At 53.0% G+C, this 25,178-nt stretch overlaps 1 protein-coding gene across 3 annotated transcripts; it reads right to left on the reverse strand.

Moving 5' to 3' along the window:
- Positions 1–24,320, reverse strand: LOC105491189 (cathepsin B). 3 transcript variants are annotated; one of them, XM_011757362.3, is made up of 10 exons: positions 24,170–24,320; positions 8,931–9,081; positions 8,210–8,295; positions 6,584–6,698; positions 4,782–4,900; positions 3,829–3,914; positions 3,424–3,567; positions 2,800–2,916; positions 1,416–1,544; positions 1–971 (listed from the first exon to the last, which is right to left on the reverse strand). In XM_011757362.3, the coding sequence occupies exons 2-10, from the start codon at positions 9,054–9,056 to the stop codon at positions 874–876; spliced, it is 1,020 nt and encodes a 339-aa protein (XP_011755664.1). In that variant the 5' UTR covers positions 9,057–9,081; positions 24,170–24,320; the 3' UTR covers positions 1–873. The 3 variants fall into 3 exon arrangements, with proteins under 3 accessions (XP_011755664.1, XP_011755670.1, XP_024651627.1); XM_011757368.3 differs by lacking the exon at positions 24,170–24,320 and adding an exon at positions 24,038–24,058; XM_024795859.2 differs by lacking the exons at positions 6,584–6,698; positions 8,210–8,295; positions 24,170–24,320 and adding an exon at position 8,508 and having other exon boundaries at positions 8,967–9,081.
- Positions 24,321–25,178: the final 858 nt, after the last annotated feature.

Genomic DNA, 25,178 nt, shown 5'->3' on the forward strand with positions numbered 1-25,178 from the left:
TCGATTTCAAGATGAAGGAGAAACCTTTTATTGGCACAGGCATTCCTTGTTAACTTGACAGGGTGAAGCAGTAATTCTTAAAAAACAGTAAAAGCTGGTTTCTCCTAAACTAGCTTCCTTGTGGTGGTAGAGACCAGTGGGTCAGAAACAAGTCCTCACCACTTGGTTTCGTTTTGAGCCGCGCCATTAGGAGGCAATCTGTAAAACTAGCACAGGTGCTCCCAGCTGTTCGACTCACTCACCCACATGATTAGCAGAGTGCACAAAAGAGAAGACTTCTATTAAAAAAGTATCATGCTGAGCACAAGATCAGAGAAGTTGTGACACTGCAAACTCGATAGATGCAGGGGGTCTGGGAGAATGTGGCGTTCTCCAAAGGGCTCCCAACACCATCTCTCCTCTGATCTTATAGCAAATGTGGAAAGCTGCTTGCTTAGAGGTACTGGGGGCAACTGATGGGGGGACTTTCATCCCGTTAGGAACTCCGCTTTCCATTCCTGGGTCTCTGTCTTGCTCCCTGGAGATGGATGGATCGGGGAGGGGGCCACAGTCAGCTGGGGCAGCAGGCACTCCCTGTGGCACTGGTCTATAGGGGGAGGACGTGCTGTGCTGGCAGCAGTGGCTCACATGGCCTAACTATCTGCACTGTAACCACAGGCTGGGATGTAGCCAGGATTTGGGATGTGTCTCCTTGGAAGACAGCTCTGATGGCTGATGTGAGGTTTGGCCAATCCAGTCCTTCAAGCCCTGTCTAAAACTTGTATCTTACGTGAACTCAAAGAATAAAAGGCATTTCTACCCCCATCTCACCCCGATCCCTGACTGTATTCAGGGAAAACTCCCCCAGGCCTGGCAGGACAGGCCCACAGCAGATTAGATCTTTTCCCAGTACTGATCGGTGCGTGGAATTCCAGCCACCACTTCTGATTCGATTCCACAGTGATCCTGTCCTCTGAGGATTTTAAAGAAGCCTGGGAATAAAAAGTAAGGTGCTTTTTAAGTGTGACAAGGGTCAATCAATATATTCAGACTCATCCCTAAAAGACCTGGGAGTAACCACCAATCCCTGGCAGCTCCTGCTGTTTGCCCAGTAGCACAGCCCTCAGCACCATGAGGCTTCTGGAGGCAGCTGTGGGGCACACCTCCACTGACACCCTCCTGCCCGGTCGCCGCCCCCATCACGGCATCTGGCGCGATGCTGTGGGAACTGTGGCAGGCGTGGGCTCTGAAGCTGCTCGGGGTCTGCCCTTGCAGCAAAAGGAAACTCCTGGGTGCCTGGCACATAGGAGGAGCTCACAGCCTGGCCTTAGGTCTAGGGTTTGAGGCTGTGCAGCAGGTAGAACAGAGAAAGCCGAGACGGGCACTGTGTGTGGCTCACAATTCCCTGTTCTCGACAGGAAGGGGCCGCCACTCACCATTGTCACCCCAGTCAGTGTTCCAGGAGTTGGCAACCAGCCAGTATGGTGTGCCGTTCTCCACTCCCCAGCCCAGGATGCGGATGGCATGGCCGCCCATCATCTCTCCGGTGACGTGTTGGTACACACCTGAAAAGAACCGGCTGAGACCAAGACCAGGCCACTGGCCCGCACCCCACAGTACCCCCCCCACTCCGCTGGTCACCCTCCGGGCAGGAGAAACAGCTTCCAGAGGGACCCTGCTGCTCCATCAGAAGGCTCCAGGGTTACCACAACACTGGGGAATATTAAATATATTTCTGAAGGCCCAACACACTCAAATCTGTTGAGTAAATATTAAAATAGATTCCTACAAAATGTGCTTGTTGGTTGTCTTTAAAAATAGAATTTCTAATACATTCTAGTTTGTAAAACATTTAATGTTAGGTGACAGATTCATCTGTTCTATACACTGGGATTCCATGTAAGTAAGGGTTTGTCAGAAGGGTTACACGGCTTAAAGAGTTTTAACAGCTGCTCCAGGTACACCCTGGAGAGGTGAGGGAGAAGGGCGGGCTGGTGGCGGCCAGTGCTAGCTGATGAGAAAGATACCGGCTAAGGGGTTCAGGACTCCCCAACCAGTCTCCTGTGGTAGGGAAATCACTATCAAAGTGGAAACACATATTTTAATAATATGGGCAAGGACTGTGCTAAGAACTACCATCTTTACAGTCATTTTTTCTTGCCAGAATCATCCTCCTTTATCAAACTGTTGTTTTATATAGAGCTGAGAGCTTTGGAGTTTCCCATCTAGCAAAATATTAATGAGATCGATGCAGTCAGCAAAGACCGTTCATCTGGAGCAAGGGATTTCTAAGACAGGACTTGGGGATGGGGACTGTCCAGATTCCTTGGTTCGAGTCCCTACAGCACTGCCCAGGGCAAGGTCCCTGCGTGTTCATCCACTGGTGTGAGGCATGATCTAGGCCTTTGCAAAGACAAAGATGAAGAAAATGTGCCAGCCAGTGCAGACACAAAAGGCCTGCCGTTTTAACGGGAACATGCTGGTAAAGCAATGCAAAGCCATGAAGGCGAGGGCAGGCATGTCAGCCGCCAGGGAGGGAGGCGCTTCCACGGAAAACACATGTGAGCTGGACTCTAAGGGATGGGAAGGAACTAGCCCAGAGGCCCTGGGAGAGGCCTCCGGAATTCTGTGTGGTGGCACAGCAGGTGGAGAGACAGACTGTGAGGAGCCAGCCTGGTCCACAGGAGTGAGCCTGCACAGGAGGCCCCTCACAGCCGCTTCCCCAGCCCCTTGCCTGCCTACCCAATCAAGTCCTGTTGGCCCCCCGGGCTCCCCTCCCCTGGAGGGTCAGCATGAGCCTCCACCGGTATCAGCGCGCACCTGACTTGTACAGCAGGAAGTCCGAATACACAGAGAAAGCTCCCTCCACGGGGCCGTTCTTGTAGATCTCGGCCATGATGTCCTTCTCGCTATTGGAGACACTGTAGGAATTGTATCCTGGAAAACGAACCGAGCTGGCGGTTGGGGAGGGCGGTGACAGTGCCTTGTGCTGTGCCACCATCAGCCAGTCACTGATTTCTGGTGGCCTCCAGGGGAAGACTGTGCGTCTAAAGGGACTTGCCCAGCCAGGGGAGCTCGAGGAAGGCTCCCCTGAAGGAGTAAGGACGGGGCTGGGGCTGGAAGCTCAGAAGTGGGAGAAGGGAACAGTGAGCATACGGCCCCGGAAGAGGCCAGGATACCCCAGGACTCCAGGACATGCCACTCCCCTGTGAAATGAGGGCTTTGGTCCCTTCCAGCTTGGGAGGGCTGAGGCTGAGTTCAGGGTGGAACAGACAGCAAGTGGAGAGTGTGCTGCTTCCCCTGGCAAGAGGGCATCATTTCCCTTTCCTTCCCTATCCTAGGGTTCCTGGACCCCAAGGCTTCTCAGCTCTGACCTCTTCCCTGCAGCGCAGGGAAGGATGCAGCAGCTCCCCAGCCTCACGCGGCCGTGGCCAGGCCCCTTACCGTAGTGCTTGTCCTGTTTGTAGGTTGGGCTGTAGCCAGGCTCGCAGATCTTGCTACACTTGGGGGTATCACCCTCGCCCGTGCACGGGGGCCGGGAGCCGTTGACGTGGTGCTCACAGGGAGGGATGGAGTACGGTCTGCACCCTGATGGGACCCGGGAGAAAGTGGAGTCAACCGACAGCCCCCACCAAGAAGCCCCGCTGGGACAGGCAGACCTGGCGCAAGGCCAGCCTTGTGCCTGCAGCATGGATGCCAGGCAGGTCCTGCCAGAGGCCTGTGCACCTGCTCGCACCTTTCACCCGGCCCTCTGTCTCAACCTCCACTTTATAAAGGCAAATAAAGCCACGATGGTTAACTGCTTAAACAATCCATCTGGCCGGCAAGGGGCCGAGGGGAGACACTCACCTACATGGGAGTCATAGAGGCCACCAGAAACCAGGCCTTTTCTTGTCCAGAAGTTCCAAGCTCCAGCAGGATAGCCGCCATTACAGCTGAAAAGACAGCCTCTCATGAAAACCTCCGGAAGAAGCACTAGTGGCTCTCCAGACCACTGCGCGCCACCCGCATGCCCGAGGTCACTCGTGGACCCGCCCCACCTTCAGCAAGTCGTGCAGCAGCCCTCCCAGACACCAAACCCTCCAAGGGACGCTCCCTAGATTAGCATAGCTTGCAGGAAATAACCCCCAGCCCCACCCCTGCCCACAAAGATCCTGGAGAGGACAGGAGGCTCTCCCGTTCGTGTCCTTCCCGGTAGAACAGTGATCCTCAACTGAGCGGACACTAAACTTCCCCGAGGTACTTACGAAAAGCCACCATTGGTGGTTCTTACGAGAGCACCACCAGTTCTCTGAAATGAGAACCGCCAGTGATTCTCATTTAACTAGTCTGGGGAGAGGCCCAGACACATGTCTGAAGGCCTCAGGTGTTTGGGATCTGCAGCAGCGGGCGAACACCACTACTGCAGAACCAAGGCGAGGCTGGGCTGGGAAGTTCTGTGCCATCATCTTGCTGTTAAGGTGGCTCCATCCTCCTGAACTACACATAAGGAAATGCCCAGACTGCTTCCCCAAGCAGGAAAAAGGAACATGCGATGACACGAACCAGGCCGGGGTCAGACATTCCACCACATTTTCTGACACTGTTTTGCTGGGACACCACCCCTCAGACAGTTCTGCCGGGCCAGCCTTGGTTCAGGCACCTCAGGAAGCAGCAGCCGTGCCAGGCCCTGCCTGCCAGACTCCCGGAGTCTCCCTGAAACACTTCTGACTCACAGGAGTCCCAGGAGTCCCCTGCACTGAGAAGCCGGGGCCCAGGGTCTCCCAGCACTAAACCCGCTGCGGAAGCAGAGCCTGACTCACCCGTCTCCACACATGATGCCACAGCAGGTGAGCAGGTCCTCCGCCGACACCTCCACGCTGACGTGCGCATTGGTGTGGATGCAGATCCGGTCAGAGATGGCTTCCACAGCCCCAAAGGCCTGTAGGAACGAGTCCCACCGCACGAGGCTGCCACATCCGGGCTGGGCCCTCTGCCGCAGTCCCCTCAAAGGGCCACAGGGGCACCTCAGACCTTGTGGGCAACTGATCTCTCAACACCAGGGGAGGCGCCTGGGGCTCAAACTCAGCTTTCATTTTCTTTGGTAGAAATGGGGTCTTGCTATGTTGGCCAGACTGGTCTTGAACTCCTGGGTTCAAGTGATTTGCCCACCTCGGCCTCCCAAAGCGCTGGGATTAGAGGCATGATGAGCCACTTGCCCCGCTCTCCTGCCTCGACATCTGCCCAACTCAGCTTTTAAAGCAAGAAAGCCACCACCGTGAACCTCCGCCTGGGAACTCGGTTCATTTTTGAAATGTGTCAAATGTGTAGTTTTAGTTTGTATGTGTGTGTTTTTTACTTTTTTATTTTTATTTTTGGAGGTGGAGTTTTCACTCTTGTTGCCCAGGCTGGAATGCAGTGGCGCAATCTCGGCATACTGCAACCTCCGCCTCCTGGGTTCAAGCAATTCTCCTGCCTCAGCCTCCAGAGCAGCTGGGATTACAGGCGCCCGCCACCACACCCAGCTGTTTTGTATTTTTAGTAGAGACAGGGTAGAGACAGGGTTTCACCAGCCAGGCTGGTCTCAAACTCCTGACCTCAGGTGATCCGCCCACCTCAGCCTCCCAAAGTGTTGAGATTACAGGCGTGAGCCACCGCACCTGGCCATGTTTTTTTCTTAACAAAAAACACAGCTCACCCAGAAAAGAAATACTGTGTGACCCACTTGTATGAGGTCCCTAGGAGTCAAATTCAGAGACAGGGTGTAGGGTGGGGGTCACCAGGGGCTGGGGGATTGGTGTTAATGGGGACGGAGGTTCTGTCTTGCAAGGTGAAAAAGAGTTCTGGGGACAGATGGTGGTGATGGCTGAGCAACACTGTCAATGTACTTAATGCCACAGAACTGTACACTTGAAAATAGTTGCCGGGTGTGGTGGCTCACGCTTGTAATCCCAGCATTTTGGGAGGCGGAGGAGGGCAGATCAACTAAGGTCAGGAGTTTGAGACCAGCCTGTCCAACATGGCAAAACTTCGTCTCTATTAAAAATACAAAAATTAGCTGGGTGTGGTGGCACATGCCTGTAATCTTAGCTACTGGGGAGGCTGAAGCAGGAGAATCGCTTGAACCCAGGAGGCAGAGGTTGCAGTGAGCCTAGATCCCGCCACTGCATTCCAGCTTGGGTGACAGAGCAAGACTCCATCTCCAAAAAATAAAAAGAAAAAGAAAATTGCTAAGATTATTAAATTTTCTGTTACGTGTATTTTACCACAATTAAGTGACAAATTAAGACAGCTCGCTGACACTAAAGGGACGCTTTCTTGAAGCAGAGTAGCGGTGAGAGCTCCTGGTATTTGTGGACGGGGCAGCGTGTCAGGGGAAGGGAGCTGCTTTGCCACCCATACACGTGGACTTGCAATCTGCAGGATGCTCTGCCCGCCACTCTGCCTAATCCTTGCCATAATTCATGGCCAGAGAGATTGTGATGTTTGTATTGATGGAAACTGGGACTCAGAAAGTTTCTATAACTTGCCTTGTCAGAGTCGTCCCCACCCCGAATCCCCCAAGACTCCCCATTGCCGCTTCCTCTCTCTCCAGCCCCTCCCCCGCCGGCCAGCAGGGCCTTACCCAGCAGGAGCCACAGGAGCCCTGGTCTCTGATCTCTTTGATGGTGGGACACTGTGGCCATTGTTCCCGTGCATCGAAGCTTTCAGGCAGCTTCAGGTCCTCGGTAAACATAACTCTGGATAAAGGAAGGTCTTCATTATAAGCTCTCATCCCACAGCTCCCTCCCCAGTCCCTGCAAAGGCCACTGGGTTTAAGAGCAGTCACTGTGGCTGGGCCACAATCCCCTAGAAAGGAAGTGAGCACAAGAAGACACGCAGGAGAAGGCTGCGGGCAGGTGTCCCTGCGACTTTCACAAAACCAAAGGAAATCCCATTGCTCAATGCAACTAGCGATTTTTTCTTTGGGGATGGGGGGCGGGCTGGACAGAATTTCACTCTGTCGTCCAGGCTGGAGTGCAGTGGTGAGATCTCTGCTCACTGCAACCTCTGCCTCCTGAGTTCAAGCGATTCTGGTGCCTCAGCCTCCTGAGTAGCTGGGGTTATAGGCATGCACCAGCACGCCCGGCTCATTTTTGTATTTTCAGTAGATGGGGTTTCACCATGTTGGCCAGGCTGGTCTTAAACTCCTGGCCTCAAATGATCTGCCCGCCTCGGCCTCCCAAAGTGCTGGGGTTACAGGCGTGATCCACCATGCCTGGTCTGACTTGCGATGTTGTATGCTTCTTTCTAGGCTTATGTAATGGATTTTTAAAATGAGTTTATCCAGTCCAGATAGTGTTTCTTGCCCCGCTCTCCTGCCTCAACGTCTGCCCAGGATCCTCTCATCATTTCTCGTATCATCCCCATTGTGCAGAAGGCAGTGTCCCGCAACTTAACTACCCAATCCTCACGTGGGAAGTGGCGCGGTCTTGGCTCACCGCAACCTCCGCCTCCCGGGTGCATGCGATTCTCCAGCCTCAGCTCCTGAGTAGCTGGGATTACAGGCGCCTGCTACCAGGCCTGGCAAATTTTTGTACTTTTAGTAGAGCCACTGTACTTGGCCTCATCTGGCTTTTCTTAGATTTTCCTTAAATTACTCAAGATTGAGTCTGCCCACATAGTGGAGACCCAGACCTAGTCTGTCACACCTAGGGCTGAGATACCTTGGAGAAGCGCAACAGAAAACACTGGGGGTGGCTCATGCTGGTAATCCCAGCACTCTGGGATGCCGACGGGGGCAGGTCACTTGCTGAGGCCAGGAGTTTGAGACCAGTCTGGCCAATATGGCAAAACCCGGTCTCCACTAAAAATACAAATATTAGCTGGGCATGGTGGTACAAGCCTGCGGCCCCGGGTACTCAGGAGGCTGTGGCACGAGAATCTCCTGAACCCGGAAGGCAGAGGTTGCAGTGAGCCAACATGGCGCCACTGCACTCCAGCCTGGGTGACAGAGTGAGAGACCCTCCCCAAAACAAAAGAAAGCACCAGCATCTTCTCTACTAATAACTTGAGAAGGAAAAAATAAAATAAAAAGTAAATAATACAAATATGAAAAGAAGAGACAAGTGCTGTACCTCAAGCGGTGTCAGTAGCCCTGGGTGGCATGAGCCCTGCGGATGCCAGAGAGGCCTTCACTCTCCCACTTCCCACTGCCCCAAACCAACGCCCGCCACTCACATTACAGCGGCGCGGAGGAGCGGGCACTCACCTCTGGGGCGGCTTGGGCCCACCCAGGAAGGTACCACACAGCCTCTTCAAGTAGCTCACGTCCACGTTGTAGAAGTTGTGCCCGGCCTGGAAGAGAGTCACCCACTGACTGAGGGGTTTCCTGGGATAGTGGTGGATGGGCACACTGCCCACACACCAGGCCCAACCCAGGGAAAGCCAGGGGCCCTACCCAGCTCGAGGGCACGAGGGTTGGGGGGCAGTGGGGAACAGCCCAGAGTGACACACAGGCAGAGTGGGTGTCTCCCCTGATCTGCTCCCATTTGCTGACAATCAGAGACCCTCTCCGGCCCTCAACATGGCTCACTCCTCATTCCTGGTTCTCAGTCCCAGGGTCAGAGCTGGACAGACACAAAGGGAATCAGGGGCAGGACTGATGAACTGCCACTCTGCCACGGCGGGCGTCACAGGGGCTAGCTGGTTTTGAACACTTCCAAAGCTCACCTACTCCCCCACGCACCTCCGCGTGCACACAACCATACATTCATACACATGCACACACACTCATGCACAAATACGGGGTATGGGACAGAGGAGGCAGGCGTGGTCCAGAGCCGTTGTGACTCGGGGTCAGGGCTGTTCCTCAACGGTCCAGGACATAATGTTCTGCGGGCCACAGTGAGAGTCAGCTCCCCATCCCTGGAGTCAGTGTGCACAGACCGACCTGGGAGGGGACATACGTAGGACGCAGCCCCACAGCCTACCTGCCACGTGGTGTTCTGTTTGTTGACATAGTTGACCAGCTCATCCGACAGGGGATGGAAAGAGGGCCTGCTCCGGGCATCGCCCAACGCCAGCAGGCAGCAGAGGGAGGCCCAGAGCCGCCACATGTTGGAAGCCAGATCCTAGATCCACCTGGAGAGGACAGAGGGCATCAGGACACCTCTCTGTTATGTGGGTCAAAGGCTCGCACACACACGGGCACTGTCTCAGGCATCAGTGGACCCCCGTGCTCGTCCTGGCCCAGGTGGAGAACTCTGAGGAGCTGAGGCGCCCATGGGCTCCCCGCCTCCCTGCCCTGGTGCCTGCAGCATGCCATGACCTCGTGTGTGTCCCCGGGGGCCAGGCGGCCAGAGCCAGGAGAGAAAGCCAAGGGGCTGTGCTGGACTAGACCGAGTCCAGGGCCTGCTCCACTAGTTTTTTTTTTTTTTTTTTTTTTTTTTTTTTTTGAGACGGAGTCTCGCTCTGCCACCCAGGCTGGAGTGCAGTGGCCAGATCTCGGCTCACTGCAAGCTCCACATCCCGGGTTCACGCCATTCTCCTGCCTCAGCCTCCCGAATATCTGGGACTACAGGCGCCCGCCACCTCGCCCAGCTAGTTTTTTGTATTTTTTAGTAGAGACGGGGTTTCACCGTGTCAGCCAGGATGGTCTCGATCTCCTGACCTCATGATCCGCCCGTCTCGGCCTCCCAAAGTGCTGGGATTACAGGCTTGAGCCACCGCGCCCGGCCTATTGCTCCACTAGTTTTAAACGGCCTTTGCATGGATTTGTGGAACAGCTTGAGAGACCTGCCCAAGTAAGTGACATGAAACAGTGAAGAGCCTGTCCGTGTCATTACGCCCTAAGTGGAACACCCATGGGACAGGGAAATGTAAGAAAAGTTAGAAAAGAAATGTAAGAAAAGACAGGAGTCCTAGTTTTGACAGGACACAGACAAACAAGCTTGGTGTGGGCTGGTCGAGGTGCAGGCTGAGAGGTGGGGCTGGGCTGGCCATCCACCCACTCCCGGGGCCTCTCTGGTTTTTCCAGTCAGCCAAGGGCTCTGCTTCCGGCTGCAGAGATGAGGCTTCTGGGAAGGAAAATTCTCACCTTGATGCCTCAGCCCTTTGATCTGGGACTGGTTCATGAGTCACAAGCCAGTGCTTTCCAGCTTGAACTCTGAGTCACCCTCCTGAGCAAGCAGCTCAACAAAATCAATACATGTCTCCTGGGTGCCTGCACCCAGGGCTGGAGAGAACCGCAGCGTGGGGAGATGGGTGAGGCAGGGGCTCCTGTCCCTCACTCCAGGGGCTTCCGCGGGTGAGTGAGGTGCTCTACCTCCCACAGGTCACAGGTCAACATGAAAGTCACAGGACTGTGGTGTCAGTGCTTAACAAACTGACTGGAACTATCTGAAGTTGTGGATTCTATCTGAAGAACAATTTAAATTGCATTGTTGCTTAAGCAAGAATTCATCTGGGAGAATAAATATATGAGGACAGCAAGACGGCTCTGGAAAAAAAGTTCTTTTTTTTTTTTTTGAGACAGGGTCTTGTTCTGTCACCCAGTCTGGGGCGCAGTGGCACGATCTTGGCTCACTACAGCCTCCGCCTCCCAGGTTCAAACAATTCTCATGTCTTAGCCTCCCAGGTAGCTGGGATTACAGGTGTGCGCCACCACATGCACCTAATTTTTGTATTTTTAGTAGAAATGGGGTTTTGCCATGTTAGCCAGGCTGGTCTCGAACTCCTGACCTCAGGTGATCCGCCGGCCTTGGCCTCCCAAAGTGCTAGGATTACAAGGATAAGCCACCACACCCAGCCAGTGGAAAGTAGCTCTGACAGGAGCCCGGCCCTCTGGGGCAGCAAATGTATCATAAAACGCTGGGTGATGCCCATCAGCAGAGCACCCAACAGACCGCTCGGAAGCACCTCCTCCATGGAGGAATCAGCGTACCTAGGTGAGGCCAGAGACGAAACAGGACAGTGCTTGTACAAGTGGCTGCCTGAAGGCTGACTCTTCACACTGGACTCCTCACACACAAAAAGTACCACATGCAACACAGACTTTTGAGATGGAGTTTCACTCTGTCGCCTAGGCTGGAGTGCAAAGGCACGATCTCGGCTCACTGCAACCTCCGCCTCCTGGGTTCAAGCGATTCTCCTGCCTCAGCTTCCTGAGCAGCTGGGATTATAGGCACATGCCACCATACCCGGCTAATTTTTGTATTTTTAGCGACAAGGTTTCACCATGTTGGCCAGGCTGGTCTCGAATGCCTGACCTCATGATCCACCCACCTCAGCCTTCCAACGTGCAGGGATTACAGGTGTGAGCCACTGTGCCCGGCCCACAGATCTTAATTATAAAGGTTTTATGAAAAAAATCAATGCCCTTTTAAAAATGGGCCGGGTGCGGTGGCTCACACCTATAACCCCAGTACTTTGGGAGGCCAAGGCAAGTGGATCACTTGAGACCAGGAGTTCAAGACCAGCCTTGACAACATAGTGAGACCCCATCTCTAAAGAAAATAAAGTTTTTTTTTTTAAAGTAATGCTGGAGGAAAGCCTAGGATTGACAGAAAACATAGCCTTCAAAGGAAAATGCTTGCATTAAATTGAAAAGTCTCTTTAAAACAAAAACTGACAAAGCAGTACTAACATATACTTTAGGCTTCCTTTCCTTGATATACGGCAACACCCACCAGTTTCTAAATCTGCATGTCCTGGGACTTGGCAACCTGACATTTAGAAATGTATCCCACAAAATGCAAAGATACATGCACAGGAGTGCTCGCTAAATAATTTTTGCATTAGCAAAAGACCAGAAATGAAGCAAGTATCTAGTAACAGAGTAATTGTTAAATTATAGTAAGTGGTTAAATAGAATATGAAGCAACCATTAAAAAAGCAACTAGTTGGCCAGGCACCATGGCGCATGCCTGTAGCCGAGGTGGTTGGACCACCTGAGGTCAGGAGTTCAAGATCAGCCTTACTAACATGGTGAAACCCTGTCTCTACTAAATACAAAAAAATTAGCCAGGCATGGTGGCGCATGCCTGCAATCCCAGCTACTTGGGAGGCTGAGGCGGGAGAATTGCTTGAACTCAGGAGGCAAAGGTTGCAGTGAGCCGAGATTGCACTATTGCACTCCAGCCTGGGCAACAAGAGCAAAACTCCGTCTCAAAAATTAAAAAAAATAAAAATAAAAATAGGCCGAACGCGGTGGCTCATGCCTGTAATCCCAGCACTTTGGGAGGCCTAGGTGGGCGGATCATCTGAGGTCAGGAGTTCAAGCCCACCCTGGCCAACATGGTGAAACCCCATCTCTACTAAAAATACAAAAATGAGCCAGGTGTGGTGGCTCATACCTGTAATCCCAGCTACCTGGGAGGCTGAGGCAGTAGAATTGCTTGAACCCAGGAGGCGGAAGTTGCACTGAGCTGAGATTGCGCCACTGCACTCCAGCCTGGGCAACAGATAGAGACTTCGTCTAAAAATAATAATAAAATAAATAAATAAAATAAAAATAAAAAAGCAGCTAGTTGAAGTAAATTCTATTGTACTAACAAAGTAAAAATGCCCCAAGTCCCAGTGTTAAGTGGGGAAAAAGCAAGCTGTGGGTGACCGAGGACCATAAGCGTCTGACCCTTTCAACAATCTACACATGCAGGCACACTCCTGCTACTACACGCGAAATGCCGAGGACGATGTACAGTTGTCGGTCACTACAGTGGGAAGACTTTTTTTTCACAACATACTCTTACTTTTAAGAAAAAAAGAAAAAGTGACTATGTTCCTATTACTTCAGTTTCGTTTCTTCTAGGAAAAATAGTTGGCGGTGTTACTAAAGGCCCTGAGCCACCAAACTGATAAAAGGACATTTGGTTTAATGATTCCTCACAGCATTTCCAATTTGGTCTTCCTTCCCACCAATGAGCTTCCTCCCTGGTGACTTTGAGACAGGAGTCTCACTCTGTGGCCCACGCTGGAGTACAGAGGTGCAATCTTGGCTCACTGAAACCTCCACCTCCCAGGTTCAAGGGATTCTTGTGCCTCAGCCTCCTGAGTAGCTGGGATTACACGCCTGTGCTACCACATCTGGTTTTTTTTAGTATAGTCGGGGTTTCGCTATGTTGGCCAGGCTGGTCTCGAACTCCTGGCCTCAAGGGATCTCACTGCCTCAGCTTCCCGAAGTGCTGGGATTACAGGCATGAGCCACTGGACCTGGCTCCTAGCGACTTCCTTAATAATCTTCCCCTTTTCCGTGAATTGTGGGTAGGCAGCATCTCACGTGGTCCTGCGTGTCAGCGACCCATACAGCCTCCACACTGTGAGGTGAGCGTGTCTCGTGGGCAGACAGGAGTGTCCTCGGATGTCCCCGGGGGCTTTTGTGCTGTAGAGATGTTATTTTAAATAATAAGCCAAGTCGAGGATGGGAGCGTTTCTATGGCAACTTGAATTTTTAAACCAAGATTTCTTTGGTTTCTGTGGTGGCTGAGAACACAGGCAGCTGCCATGTCCAATGGCCCTCAGCTGCTGGATGACAACCTGCCACGGCTATTCCCTGGAGTCCCACAGGGCCCCCTCGCCACTTCACTAGTGGGCAACTTCCCTGAACCCACCCTCTTTTCATGGTTCCCAGGCCCTCCCACACCTGCCTGTGCTCCCCACTCATTCCCAGGCTCCCTGGGCCCGCCACCACCAGCCCCAGGGTCCAGCCCGTTCCACTAGTCCCAGCCTGAGCGCTGGGAAGTTCTTTCAGTCCCGCACTTTGGCCCAGGGCTGTGGTGTTCCTGGCTTCTCTGCTCCTCCCACATGGCATCCAGGTTGGGGTTCAAGGGGCCGCCAGCCTGCTGCAACCGGCTGATAAAATGAGCCCCGCACTTGGAGTCAGGAGACCTGCATTTGGATCTGGCTCTGCCACTGACTAAATGGCACTCTTGGGGTCTGACCTTCTCCAAGCCTCAGTTTCACCACCTGTAAAATGGAGCTAGTAACCACCATGTCTCAGGTGGCAGTCAAGAATGAACTGAGGACTGAAGCGCCAGCACACGCCTGGCGTGCAATGATAAGGTAGGAAGGGCAGTTGCTTCAGTGGGCTCTGTTCCCTCCCTCTCTTCTCTTCCTCCACCACTTCTAGCCCTCAGTTCACACTAAACCTATTCCAATAGGTCCCCAACGCCGAGAAGAGTTTTTTTTTTTTTTTTTTTTGAGACGGAGTCTTGCTCTGTCGCCCAGGCTAGAGTACAGTGGCGCGATCTCGGCTCACTGCAAGCTCTGCCTCCCGGGTTCACGGCATTCTCCTGCCTCAGCCTCCCGAGTAACTGGGACTACAGGCACCCACCACCACGCCCAGCTAATTTTTTGTATTTTTAGTAGAGACGGGGTTTCACCGTGTTAGCCAGGATGGTCTCGATCTCCTGACCTCGTGATCCACCTGCCTTGGCCTCCCAAAGTGCTGGGATTACAGGCGAGAAGAGTTTAAATGAAAAGAAAGTTCATTTGTTTGTTTGTTTTGAGACAGGATCTCACTCTGTTGCCCAGGCTGGAGTGCACTGGCATGATCACAGCTCACTGCAGCCTCTGCCTCCTGGGCTCGAGAGATCTGCTCCCCTCAGCGTCCTAAGTAGCTGGGACTACAGGCATGCACCACTACACCCAGCTAACTTTTGTATTTTTTGTAGAGATGGGGTTTTGCTATGTTGCCCAGGCTGGTCTCAAACTCTTGGACTCAAGTGATCTGCCCGCCTTGGCCTCCGAAAGTGTTGGGATTATAGGTGTGAGCCACCATGCCCAGTAAAACAAGCTCTTAACTTCAATTAACCCCAGCATTTAACATCCAAAAATGCTTCCACTCTAAGGGTCCCAAGACTGCTGAGAACCCAAAAAGTGTGAAGCCAGGCACAGAGGTCCTGAGAGCAGTGACCACCTCACTCCATCGTGCAACAGGCGCCTTTCTCTCCACAACAACACAAATCTCAATCACTCTGGACAAATGCGGATGGTGAAAATGACAAGCTGCGTTGTTGACAGGTTCCAGGGTCTTTGCATGGGACAGCAACCCGCTTTCACTTCCCTTTGTATAGGCACACACTTCCCTTTTATTTCTTAATTCTGTGCTTTCTGCTCTGCTTCTTACAAGAGATGATGAACACAAAGTCCTTATTTCATGAGGGAAGGATGTGAACCTTTGCGTGCCACAAGAACCCTTTCCAGGATGCGGGCTGGTGGAAGAACAGCGGCAAGCAGATGCATCTCTAGACCTTGGTCAGCTGGGTTGCTTGGGCAGACCTGGGTTCCACTGCACCCCTCTGCCCCTTTTCCAAGTTAATCTTTGGGTTAAAAAAAAAACACAAAAAAACAGAGAGAAAAGGGTGCTCCTCCTATCCTCTCTCTCCATACCTGCGGATGCTTATGTGAAAGCATGCTCCACTCCAGCTCTGTAGAATGTTGTCACGTGCCAAAAACAGCGCGTGGCCAGGAGAGTCTATCAACTAGAGCACCTTAACAGCACCCCAGACTACCTTGAAGCTGCTCCCAGGACAAATAGGGACCTTGAGATCCTGGAAGGAGGTGGAATGAAAAGTCAAAGGAGAGGAGGTGCTGCTAAGTCACAGGAGGTGTTCAGTCCTGACATCCTTAAAGAATCAGTTTTGGGCTGCCACCAAGCTCGAAAAAGAAAGCTTTCTGCCTGGGCACAGTGGCTCAGGCCTGTAATCCCAACACTTTGGGAGAGCAAGACAGGCAGATCACCTGAGGTCAGGAGTTCGAGACCAGCCTGACCAACATGGCAAAACTCCTGTCTCTACTAAAAATACAAAAATTAGCCGGGCATGGTGGAGGGTATAATCCCAGCTACTTGGGAGGCTAAGGCAGGAGAATCACTTGAATCCAGGAGGTGGAAGTTGCAGTAAGCTGAGATCATACCACTGCAACTCCAGCCCGGGCAACAGAGCGAGACTCTGTCTCAAAAAACAAAAGAAAACAAAACAAAACAAAAAGACACCAGACATGGTGACTCACGCCTGTGACCCCAGCACTTTGGGAGGCTGAGGCAGGTGGATCACAAGGTCAGGAGTTCAAGACCAGCCTGGCCAACATGATGAAACCCCCGTCTCTACTAAAAACACAAAAATCAGCCGGGCGTGATGGTGGTGCCTGTAATCCCAGCTACTCAGGAGGCTGAGGCAGAATTGCTTGCAACCAGGAGGCAGAGGTTGCTGCGAGCCGAGATTGCACCACTGTACTCCAGCCTGGGTGACAGAGTGAGACTCTCTCAGGAAAAAAAGAAAAAAAAAGAAAAGGCTTTCTTACATGGTCAAAGAGCCCTCAGGTAGACGGCACTCTAAATCTGTAAAGGATTTAAGGAGACAGGACATGTACACCTAAAACTTCCAAATAAGCCAAGTTGCTAGCTCCTGGCTGATAAAGAAAAAAAGTGAGGCCGGGCGCGGTGGCTCAAGCCTGTAATCCCAGCACTTTGGGAGGCCGAGGCGGGCGGATCACAAGGTCAGGAGATCGAGACCACAGTGAAACCCCGTCTCTACTAAAAATACAAAAAATTAGCCAGGCGCGGTGGCGGGCGCCTGTAGTCCCAGCTACTCAGGAGGCTGAGGCAGGAGAATGGCGGGAACCCGGGAGGCGGAGCTTGCAGTGAGCTGAGATCGCGCCACTGCACTCCAGCCTGGGCAACAGCGTGAGCCTCCGTCTCAAAAAAAAAAAAAAAAAAAAAAAAAGAAAAAAAGTGAAAGAATTCTTAGCAAATCTCTCATGCAGTCTTTTGCTCTTCCACATTCGCTGATGTGTGAATATACTGCTGGCTCCTCTCATCATTAGCTCTAAAGAATGGAAAGTTGGCTGGGCGCAGTGGCTCACACCTGTAATCCCAGCACTTCGGGAGGCCAAGGAGGTGGATCACCTGAGGTCAGGAGTTTGAGACCAGCCTGGCTAACATGGTGAAATCCTATTTCTACTAAAAATACAAAAAATTAGCCGAGCGTGGTGGCGTGCATCTATAATCCTAACTACTCAGGAGGCTGAGGCAGGACAATCGCTTGAACCCAGGAGGCGGAGGCTGCAGTGAGCCGAGATCACGACATTGCACTCCACCTTGGGCAACAAGAGCGAAATTCCGTCTCCAAAAAAAAAAAAAAAAAAAAAAAAAATCAAAAGTCAAGTGCCTACATTTTGCCAGAAGCCACAAATGAAGACTGTGCTTTATAGGCCAGCAGAGCGGCTAAGAGCAGGGCAAGAGTGGAAAGGTGGGGAGACTGTGAAGGCTCAGTAAGACCTTCCCAGAGAACTTTGTTTCTTTCTCTCCTACAAAAACTAGTCTTGGCGCTCACTGCTAATAACAGCAGTTGCTCCTGAAGTTTCCATCACTTAAATGCACCCACAAAACAAGACTAGCGAGTTTCATCTTCCCCTACTTCAATCTGCCAGACGTACCTCAATGCTGGAGCAGCCCTGCACTGGGTGGGAGTGTGCTGACCTCAAGTGTGCTCTGGAGTGACCCAGAGGAGACCCCAGAGACCTTTCCTTTTTGAGTATGAATCACAGCCTTGCTGTGGCCTCTGATGTGTTATGTCTTTTCCCCTAATGGAACTGTGGTTAGCAGATTCTTGGCTTATGATTAAATTAAGGACAAAAACGAAATCCAAAGGGCTCTCAGGCCTCGGTCTCATCAGTCTCCTGATGAACGGGCACCAGCAGCCCATCTGTCCCATGGAGCGGGCTCCCTGCAGCCTTAGCACCTGAGCAATTGAAAACCCGTCAGAAAACCCGCCCAGCACGCAGGCGGGCAGAGGCAGCAGCGATGCTCATCAGCCTTGGAGGCTTCCAGGGAACCAGGAGAAGCAGAGAAGCCCCACTCCACCTCCCTCACCTGAACCAGGCTGGCCACTCACAGGTCCTTCCCCGCGCTGCCCACCTATATGCAAAGCAGGTGCTGCAGGGCCAGCCCACGCAAGCTGCTCTCCATAGGCCTGAAGACACCCATGAGTGGAATATTGTACAAGGTCAGCCACAGCAACCCCACATCCTGCAGACAAAATGACTACCGTATGCTTGAAATAGCAGACACTACGAAGGCCCTCAGCAGCTGATTTGTTGGTGGTGGTGGTGGTGGCTGGAAACAAGACAATTTGGTCAGTCAATGTTTTAGAAAGTTCTGAAAGCTTCTGCTCCCCAGTTCTGTTACTGACTTGCTCAGAGGCTGACAGAGCCAATGCATTCACCATTCTGCATCGGATACCAAAGGACCTTGGGCCTGCTTTATAAAAGCTTTTAGAGATCCTTTGAGATTGCAATGAGGTTAGTATTCTGTCTCTCTCCAGCCTGCAGAACACGGCGGTTCCCTAATTCAACCATGGGCGAGATTACACCAGGGCAGTCGAGGCCCTGGCTGACATGACGGCGAGCCACAGAAAGGCCTAGCTCTCGGATCCAGCTAGGTCCTGTTTTCCTCCCTTGGGGCCCTGGGAACAGATACTCATCTCGCAAGGCTGATGGAAGATGCAAGGAGACGTTCTTTTGCAAGTGCCTACCCCGCACCAGGCTCAGAGCAGTGCCATCTGGGAGAAACTTCCTCAGTCACTGGGAGGGTGAAAAGCTACCTCCTTATACATAGGACAGCCAACATTTGCTGTCCCAGAGTCATCATTTCTATTTTCAGAAGTATCCTAATTTGGATGGAAAATAATGGCAATTGTACCCAGTGACAAGGCCTCAAAAGTTGATTTGTTCTGCTGTCTTGACTGCCAAAGCAAAGCGCGTCCCAAACACCAGGAGGGCTAGGTGGGTTGGGAATGGGTGGCAGGTGGCCCCCAGCACTCTGATGTGGTTTGATATACGCTTCCAACCCTCCAATGGGAGAAGCCTGTGGCTGGCACCGCCCTCCCAGGACTTGCACAAGCCAGGAAGCTGCGTGACTGTGTGTGCACATTCTGCCGGAGTCCAGGTCAGCAGGTCAGAGGGTCATGACACAGCCCAGCCCTCCAGGTCTCCTAGGGCAGAATATCCAGATGTCTTCTACAGGGCTCTCTACTGGTCCCGTTACCATCTTGGCCACACTGGTCCCATCCTCCTCCACGCAAGCTTGCTGGTGATGCTAGATTATCTTGATGTCCAGACCAAAGAAGTTACTGGCCTGGTAAAGACAGATAACACAGTCAAGACTGCCAGCCACACATCCTTCTCAGCACCCAGCATTTACAAAACATCAGTTCTGGGCTGGGCACAGTGGCTCACATCTATAATTCTGACACTTTGGGAGGCCAAGGTGGTAGGATCAACTGAATCCAGGAGATTAAGACCAGTCTGGGCAGGATAGTGACCCCATCTCTATTTAGAAAATTAAAATTTAAAATAAAAAACAAATAGGCTGGCAGTGGCTCAGGCCTGTAATCCCAGCACTTTGGGAAGCCAAGGCGGGCAGATCATGTGGTCAGAAGTTCAAGACCAGCCCGACAAACATAGCAACACCCCGTCTCTACTAAAAATACAAAAAGTAGCTGGGCGTGGTGGCACACACCTGTAATCCCAGCTACTCAGGGGGCTGAGGTAGGAGAATCGCTTGAACCTGGGAGGTGGAGGTTGCAGTGAGCCGAGATTATGTCACTGCACTCCAGCCTGGCGACAGAGCGAGACTCCGTCTCAGATAAAAAAAGAAAGAAAAAAACCAGCACATACACCATCACTGACCAACAATAAAAACAGGAAAAATGTCACTCATTAACCCATTTATGCCAGAGGTTGCAACTTTTTAAATTGCTGCTGAGTAAAAACATCAGACCTTGGTGATGACCTTGAGCAGTACGATGTAAAAACTCCCACATGCTTAGCGTTCCAATAATGGAACACTAGGCATAAGTGGGTTAATGTTTTCCTATGGCAAAGATTAAATTTGAATTTCTGGTCATGAAATTAAAACAAGGGTACCACTTCAAATCCATCAGATTGGCAAAAATCAAAGTCTGGTAGTATCTAGTGTTGGTAAATGTCAGGAACAGGAACTCTGCATATGCTGGGCGTGTAAATTGATGCAACCACACTGGAGAACCCTTTGCCAACATCTAGCAAGACGGAAGATGAATACACCTCAGGACCCAGAACAAGCTCTCCTGCATTTGCCCTGCAGAAACTCTTCTAAGCATCTGGGAGACAGGATATTTACTGTAGCAGGGGATAATAGTGAAAACGAAATAATATAACTGTCCCTCAGTAGATAAACACACTGGGCACTTAAGACAAATGGACTAGAATTGGATGTATCAACAGAAATAAATCTCACAACCGTGAGTGAAAAAGGAACCATGTAATGGAACTGAAGTCATATAAACTTAAACGTTGTTTATACACTGATGCAGAGTTTTAAAAGTACAAAAAGGCCTGGAGTTGGCTCACGCCTTATAATCCCAGCATTTGGAAGGCCCAAGTGGGAGGAGGTAAGGGGATCACCTGAAACCAGGAGTTTCAGAGCAGCCCTGGCAACAGAGAGAGCCTGTCTCTACAAAGAAAAAAAAAAAAAGCTGGGTACCGCCTGTGCTCCCAGTTAGTTACTACTTGGGAGGCTGAGGTGGGAACCATATCGCTTAAGTCTGGGTGGCCGAGGCTGCTGTGAGCCATGGTCGCACCACTGCACACCAGCCTGGGAGACAAAGCAAGACCCTGCCATGAACCAAACAATGAATGAATGAATGAATGAATGAATGAATGAATGAACGAACAAAAAAATGTGCAGGAGAATTCAAAAGAGGAGCAGCAGACAGGGAATAAAATGGCCCCTGGAAGAACCAGTAAACAGGCACAGGAGTGGTCTGTAGAGGCGGAGGATAAGGCTTGAAGCTAAAAACGAGATTAGTTAAAAGTCTAAACACAGGGCTGGGCACAGTGGCTCACGCCTGTAATCCCAACACTTTGGGAGGCCAAGGCAGGGGATCACTTGAGGTCAGGAGTTCAAGACCAGCCTGGCCAACATGGTGAAACCCTGTCTCTACTACAAATACAAAAATTAGCCAGGCATGGTGGTGCATGCCTGTAATCCCAGCTACTCGGGAGGCTGAGGCAGGAGCACTGCTTGAACCTGGGAGATTGTGCCACAGCACTCCAGCCTGGGTGACAGAGTGATACTCTGTCTCAAAAAAAAAAAAAAAAAAAAAAAAAGTCTAAACACAGAGTGCAATTTGATCCCTAAACCTCCTACCCCACACAAGCTAGGGTAAATATAAACTTTAACAACTATGCCAGGGTGCAAGGTTTGCCTCCCACACACTCTTTCTCAGGCAGCCTGGGACCAGACATAGAGACTGCTGCCTGCCACCCTGATGTCCCAGAGGCACAACACATCTGTACATGCCTCCCCTAGACTCAACTGCCTGCCACCCCAACCATCTCCCTTTACATGTACCATGTGGAAGTGCCCAGTAAATATCACTCAACAGCACATTTTTCCAATAATTTCCTTACACCAGGCCATCAAAAAGAGGCAGCAGACCGGGCGCAGTGGCTCATACCTGTAATCCCAGCACTTTGGGAGGCCGAGGTGGGCAGATCACAAGGTCAGGAGTTCCAGACCAGCCTGGCCAACGTGGCGAAACTCCCATCTCTACTAAAAATACAAAAATTAGCTGGGTGTGGAGGCGTATGCCTGTAATCACAGCTACTCAAGAGGCTGAGGCAGGAGAATCGCTTGAACACAGGAAGCGGAGGCTGCAGTGAATTGAGATCTTGCCACTGCACTCCAGCCTGGGTGAGAGAGTGAGACTCCGCCTCAAAAAAAAAAAAAAAAAAAAAGAGAAAAGGATAAGAAGTGGCATACCTGTAACTCCTCCCTCTCAATGTTTCAGTCCATATCTCGAAAGGAAGGTATATTATTCTACACAACCATAACTCATTAACAGATTTAAGAAAATCACCCCCACCCCGGCGTGGTGGCTCACACCTGTAATCCTACCACTTTGGGAGGCTGAGGCGGATCACCTGAGGTGGGAGTTCGAAAACCAGCCTGGCTAACATGGTGAAACCCCGTCTCTACTAAAAATAATTTTTTAAAATGCCAGGTGTGGTGATGGGCACCGGCAATCCCAGCTACTTGGGAGGCTGAGACAGGAGAATTGCTTGAACCTGGGAGGTGGAGGGTGCACCACTGCACTCCAGCCTGGGCGACAGAGGGAAAGTCTGTCTTAAAAAAAAAAAAAAGAAAGAAAAGAAAGAAAGAGAACATCACCGACAGACATCCCAAGGCACCCCTGAAACGTGATCTCCCTTCATTTCCCAATCCAACCAAGAGCAACAGAAAATATCTGTTACCCCTAAAATAGGTGCAACTTATCTTCCAACTCCCAGGTCCAGCAGCTAGGGAAAGAAAAGAAGCTGCCTAGGAGAAGAGCCTCACCAAACTGCTAAATCAGCACCACATGGGCCGCTTCAACCTGGAGCCAAAGGGCTGCCACCCCTCGCCGCCTGACCAGTTGACAACAGGGCTGTCCTGAGCCAACATCCAGGAGAGCTGTTGGGGCGAGAGCTGTGCCAGGGCCGTGTCTGGTCTGCGTTGCCACCTGGGCCAAGAGACCTGTGCCTTTCCACCAGGGGATACCCCAGCTCCGGGACAAATGACCAAAAAGGAGGAGAAGCCTCTGCTCTCCAGGAGACGTCTGACTCTGTCTTTGGGAAAGCTACACAGGGTGGGCGGCCCAGCCCCTTTCTCCAGGAGCTGGCGGGTTCTAAGTCACCATCACCAAGAAGAAACAGTTCTCCACCAGGCCAGGCATGGTGACTCATGGGGAGGCCGCGGCAGGCAGATCACCTGAGGTCAGGAGTTCGAGATCTGCCTGGTCAACATGGTTAAAACTCATCCCTACTAAAAATGCAAAAATTAGCTGGGTGTGGTGGCAGGCACCTGTAATCCCAGCTACTCGGGAGGCTGAGGCAGGAGAATAGCTTGAATCTGGGAGGCGGAAGTTACAGTGAGCCGAGATTGCAGCACTGCACTCCAGCCTGGGAGACCGAGCGAGACTCCATCTCAAAAAAAAAAAAAAAAAAAAAAGAACCGATGTTATGGAAGAGAAAGAGCAGCCCTTAACCAAGCCAACGCCCTCTTAGGCCTCTTCGCCTTACCTTCCTGAACGTTTGGACTGAAAGAGGGTGCATCTCAGCTATCCTCTCCTCCGGCGGGAGGCAGTGGGGATCAGTTTTTCTAGGCTACAAAAACGTGCCAGGTCTGCCTTTGAGCCCCACAGCATCGCTTCTCCAGTGGGTTTGGGGGTCTCTCCTCCGTTAGGAGGAGGGGTGTAGGGCCTGCGCTAGGATCCTTTTCCTTGCCAGCCTGCTGGCTTCCTCGATGCCTGGGGAAGGGGGTGACAGAGGCCCACCAAGAAGCCAAGTGCAATTCACTTCCAGCTGGGTCACCCACCCCAGCCTGCCTGCAGCGCCCCACACCCAGGCACCTACTGCTCCCCAGAGGCCAACTCCCCCCGGCCTCCAGGGCTACTAACCGAGGGGGAGGTAGGGCCCCAGGGACTCTGCCCGGCTTCCCTTTACTGGAGTCGAGGGGCAGGGAGCGTCCCTGGCCTTCTCCCCACCCGGCATCCAATCGCCCATTCGCCTCTTGGTTTCGCAGCTTGGTTTCTCTTCCTGTTTATGGATTTAACTCCGTGCGGGTTCCTCCCCAGCCCACCCAGTGCCAGATCCCTGTTCAACAGGACCTGTCTTCTGGGGTCCCAGGAATTGTGTGGGATCTTGCGCAGAAAGTTGGCCAGGCAAATCCTTTGGAACGAGGGGGAAATAAACCGAAAATAGATGCCGGCAGATGCGATAATCTCGGCAGTTTGTCCCGGGGACACCGAGGCCCAGGCGCTGGGAGCGCGACCCCAGGCAGCAGCCTCCGGACCTAGCCGAGCTCTTCCTCGCAGGCGCCTCCCTCGGGGCTCCTGGCCGCGTCCCCGCTCCGGGGGCCGGGGTCCCGCGCACAGGCCGGGGAGGGGAGCAGAGGGGAGGGGGCTGGCGGGCGGGCCGGCGGGGCTGTTTTCTGCTTTTCTTGTCGACGCTTCGGAGTGCGCGGGCTCCCACCCCAGCCCGCCCGTCAGGGTCAGTCCCGAGGGTCCTGGCTCCCCACCTGCCCCCAGGAACGCCGCGGGGCCGCGCCTAGGCCCGACCGGGGACGCAGAAGAACCAGTCTCGGCGGCCGGTGGCACTGTCCCCGCCAAGGTCACTTCCGCCGCGGTGACCCCGCGCCCCCGGCACTCACCGAACGCTGCCGCCGAGAGTCTGCAGCCCAGCCTGCGCGCCGCGGAGCCGGTGCCGTTGCCGGAGCCCTGCAGCCGCCGTAGCCTGGGCCAGCCCCGGCCCTAAGTACCCTCCCGGTCCTGCGCCACGTGACTACCGCGCAGCCCCGCCCGTGCCCTCCCGCTGCCCGCGCACCCCGCTTCCCAGCCCCCACCTCCTCCCGCCACCTTCCGCCGCCCGCGCTCCCCTCTTCCCGGCCCCGCACCCCCCCACCCCTTCCGCCGGGGGTCCAGGGGACACCGCCGGGGAGGGCGGGGGCCTGAGCGCGCGGGTTGGGGAAGAGGGGCTTGGAGCCCTGCGGGCCCTGGGTGGCGAAACGCTGCGAATTGGGGCCAGGGGATGGGGAAAAAGCCCCGAAAGGTGGTCCCAGAGCCCCCACCCCACCTAGAAAAGTCCCCCCGCCTCGCGGGACCGCTTCCGCCAGAACCGGCGCCGGGGATCCCTGCCTGCCGGGTTGGCGGGGGCGGGGTGGGGGAGAGGGCGCCGTCGCTTATTTCATTCATCAGAAGCCGCTGCAGGGGCTGGGGGTGGCGAGGCTGTGGACCCTACAGAACAGTCTTTAAACGCTCCACTTTGTTGTTCTGAGAACGTACCCACAAAACACTCCAGCTACGTACAAATAGAAAAGGGTGGCTGTCACCGCGAAGGAACCTAGGAGCTGCGTCAGGATTTCTACAGAGGAGGAGAAGGACCTTGGGGGGCGGAAATCGGCTTGGCACAGGAGTCCCGGGAGACCTGCTCCGAGAGGACTGACAAAGTGAACATTTACTTGGGGTTTATTAGCGGGAGGGCCTGGAGGGGAGATGCTGGGGTTGGCTCAAGACACCCTCCTCCAGACCCTCCCCAAACAGCTCTAATCCTAAAGACAAACCTGCAAGGCAGGCATGACCCCTGTATTCAAGAGGCTCAAAGAGGCTGGGCGCGGTGGCTCACGCCTGTAATCCCAGCACTTTGGGAGGCCGAGGCGGGCG

Source organism: Macaca nemestrina, chromosome 8, assembly GCF_043159975.1.
Source record: "Macaca nemestrina isolate mMacNem1 chromosome 8, mMacNem.hap1, whole genome shotgun sequence".
In the NCBI taxonomy this organism is placed as follows: Eukaryota; Metazoa; Chordata; class Mammalia; order Primates; family Cercopithecidae; genus Macaca; species Macaca nemestrina.

Coding starts and splice junctions, on each gene's coding strand:
- LOC105491189 (XM_011757362.3), bottom strand. CDS start 9,056: ATGTGGCGGCTCTGGGCCTCCCTCTGCTGCCTGCTGGCGTTGGGCGAT. Junction 8,296..8,930: donor AACAGAACACCACGTGGCAG/GTAGGCTGTGGG, acceptor ACTCTCTTCCAG/GCCGGGCACAACTTCTACAA. Junction 4,901..6,583: donor GCTCCTGTGGCTCCTGCTGG/GTAAGGCCCTGC, acceptor TCGTTCCTACAG/GCCTTTGGGGCTGTGGAAGC.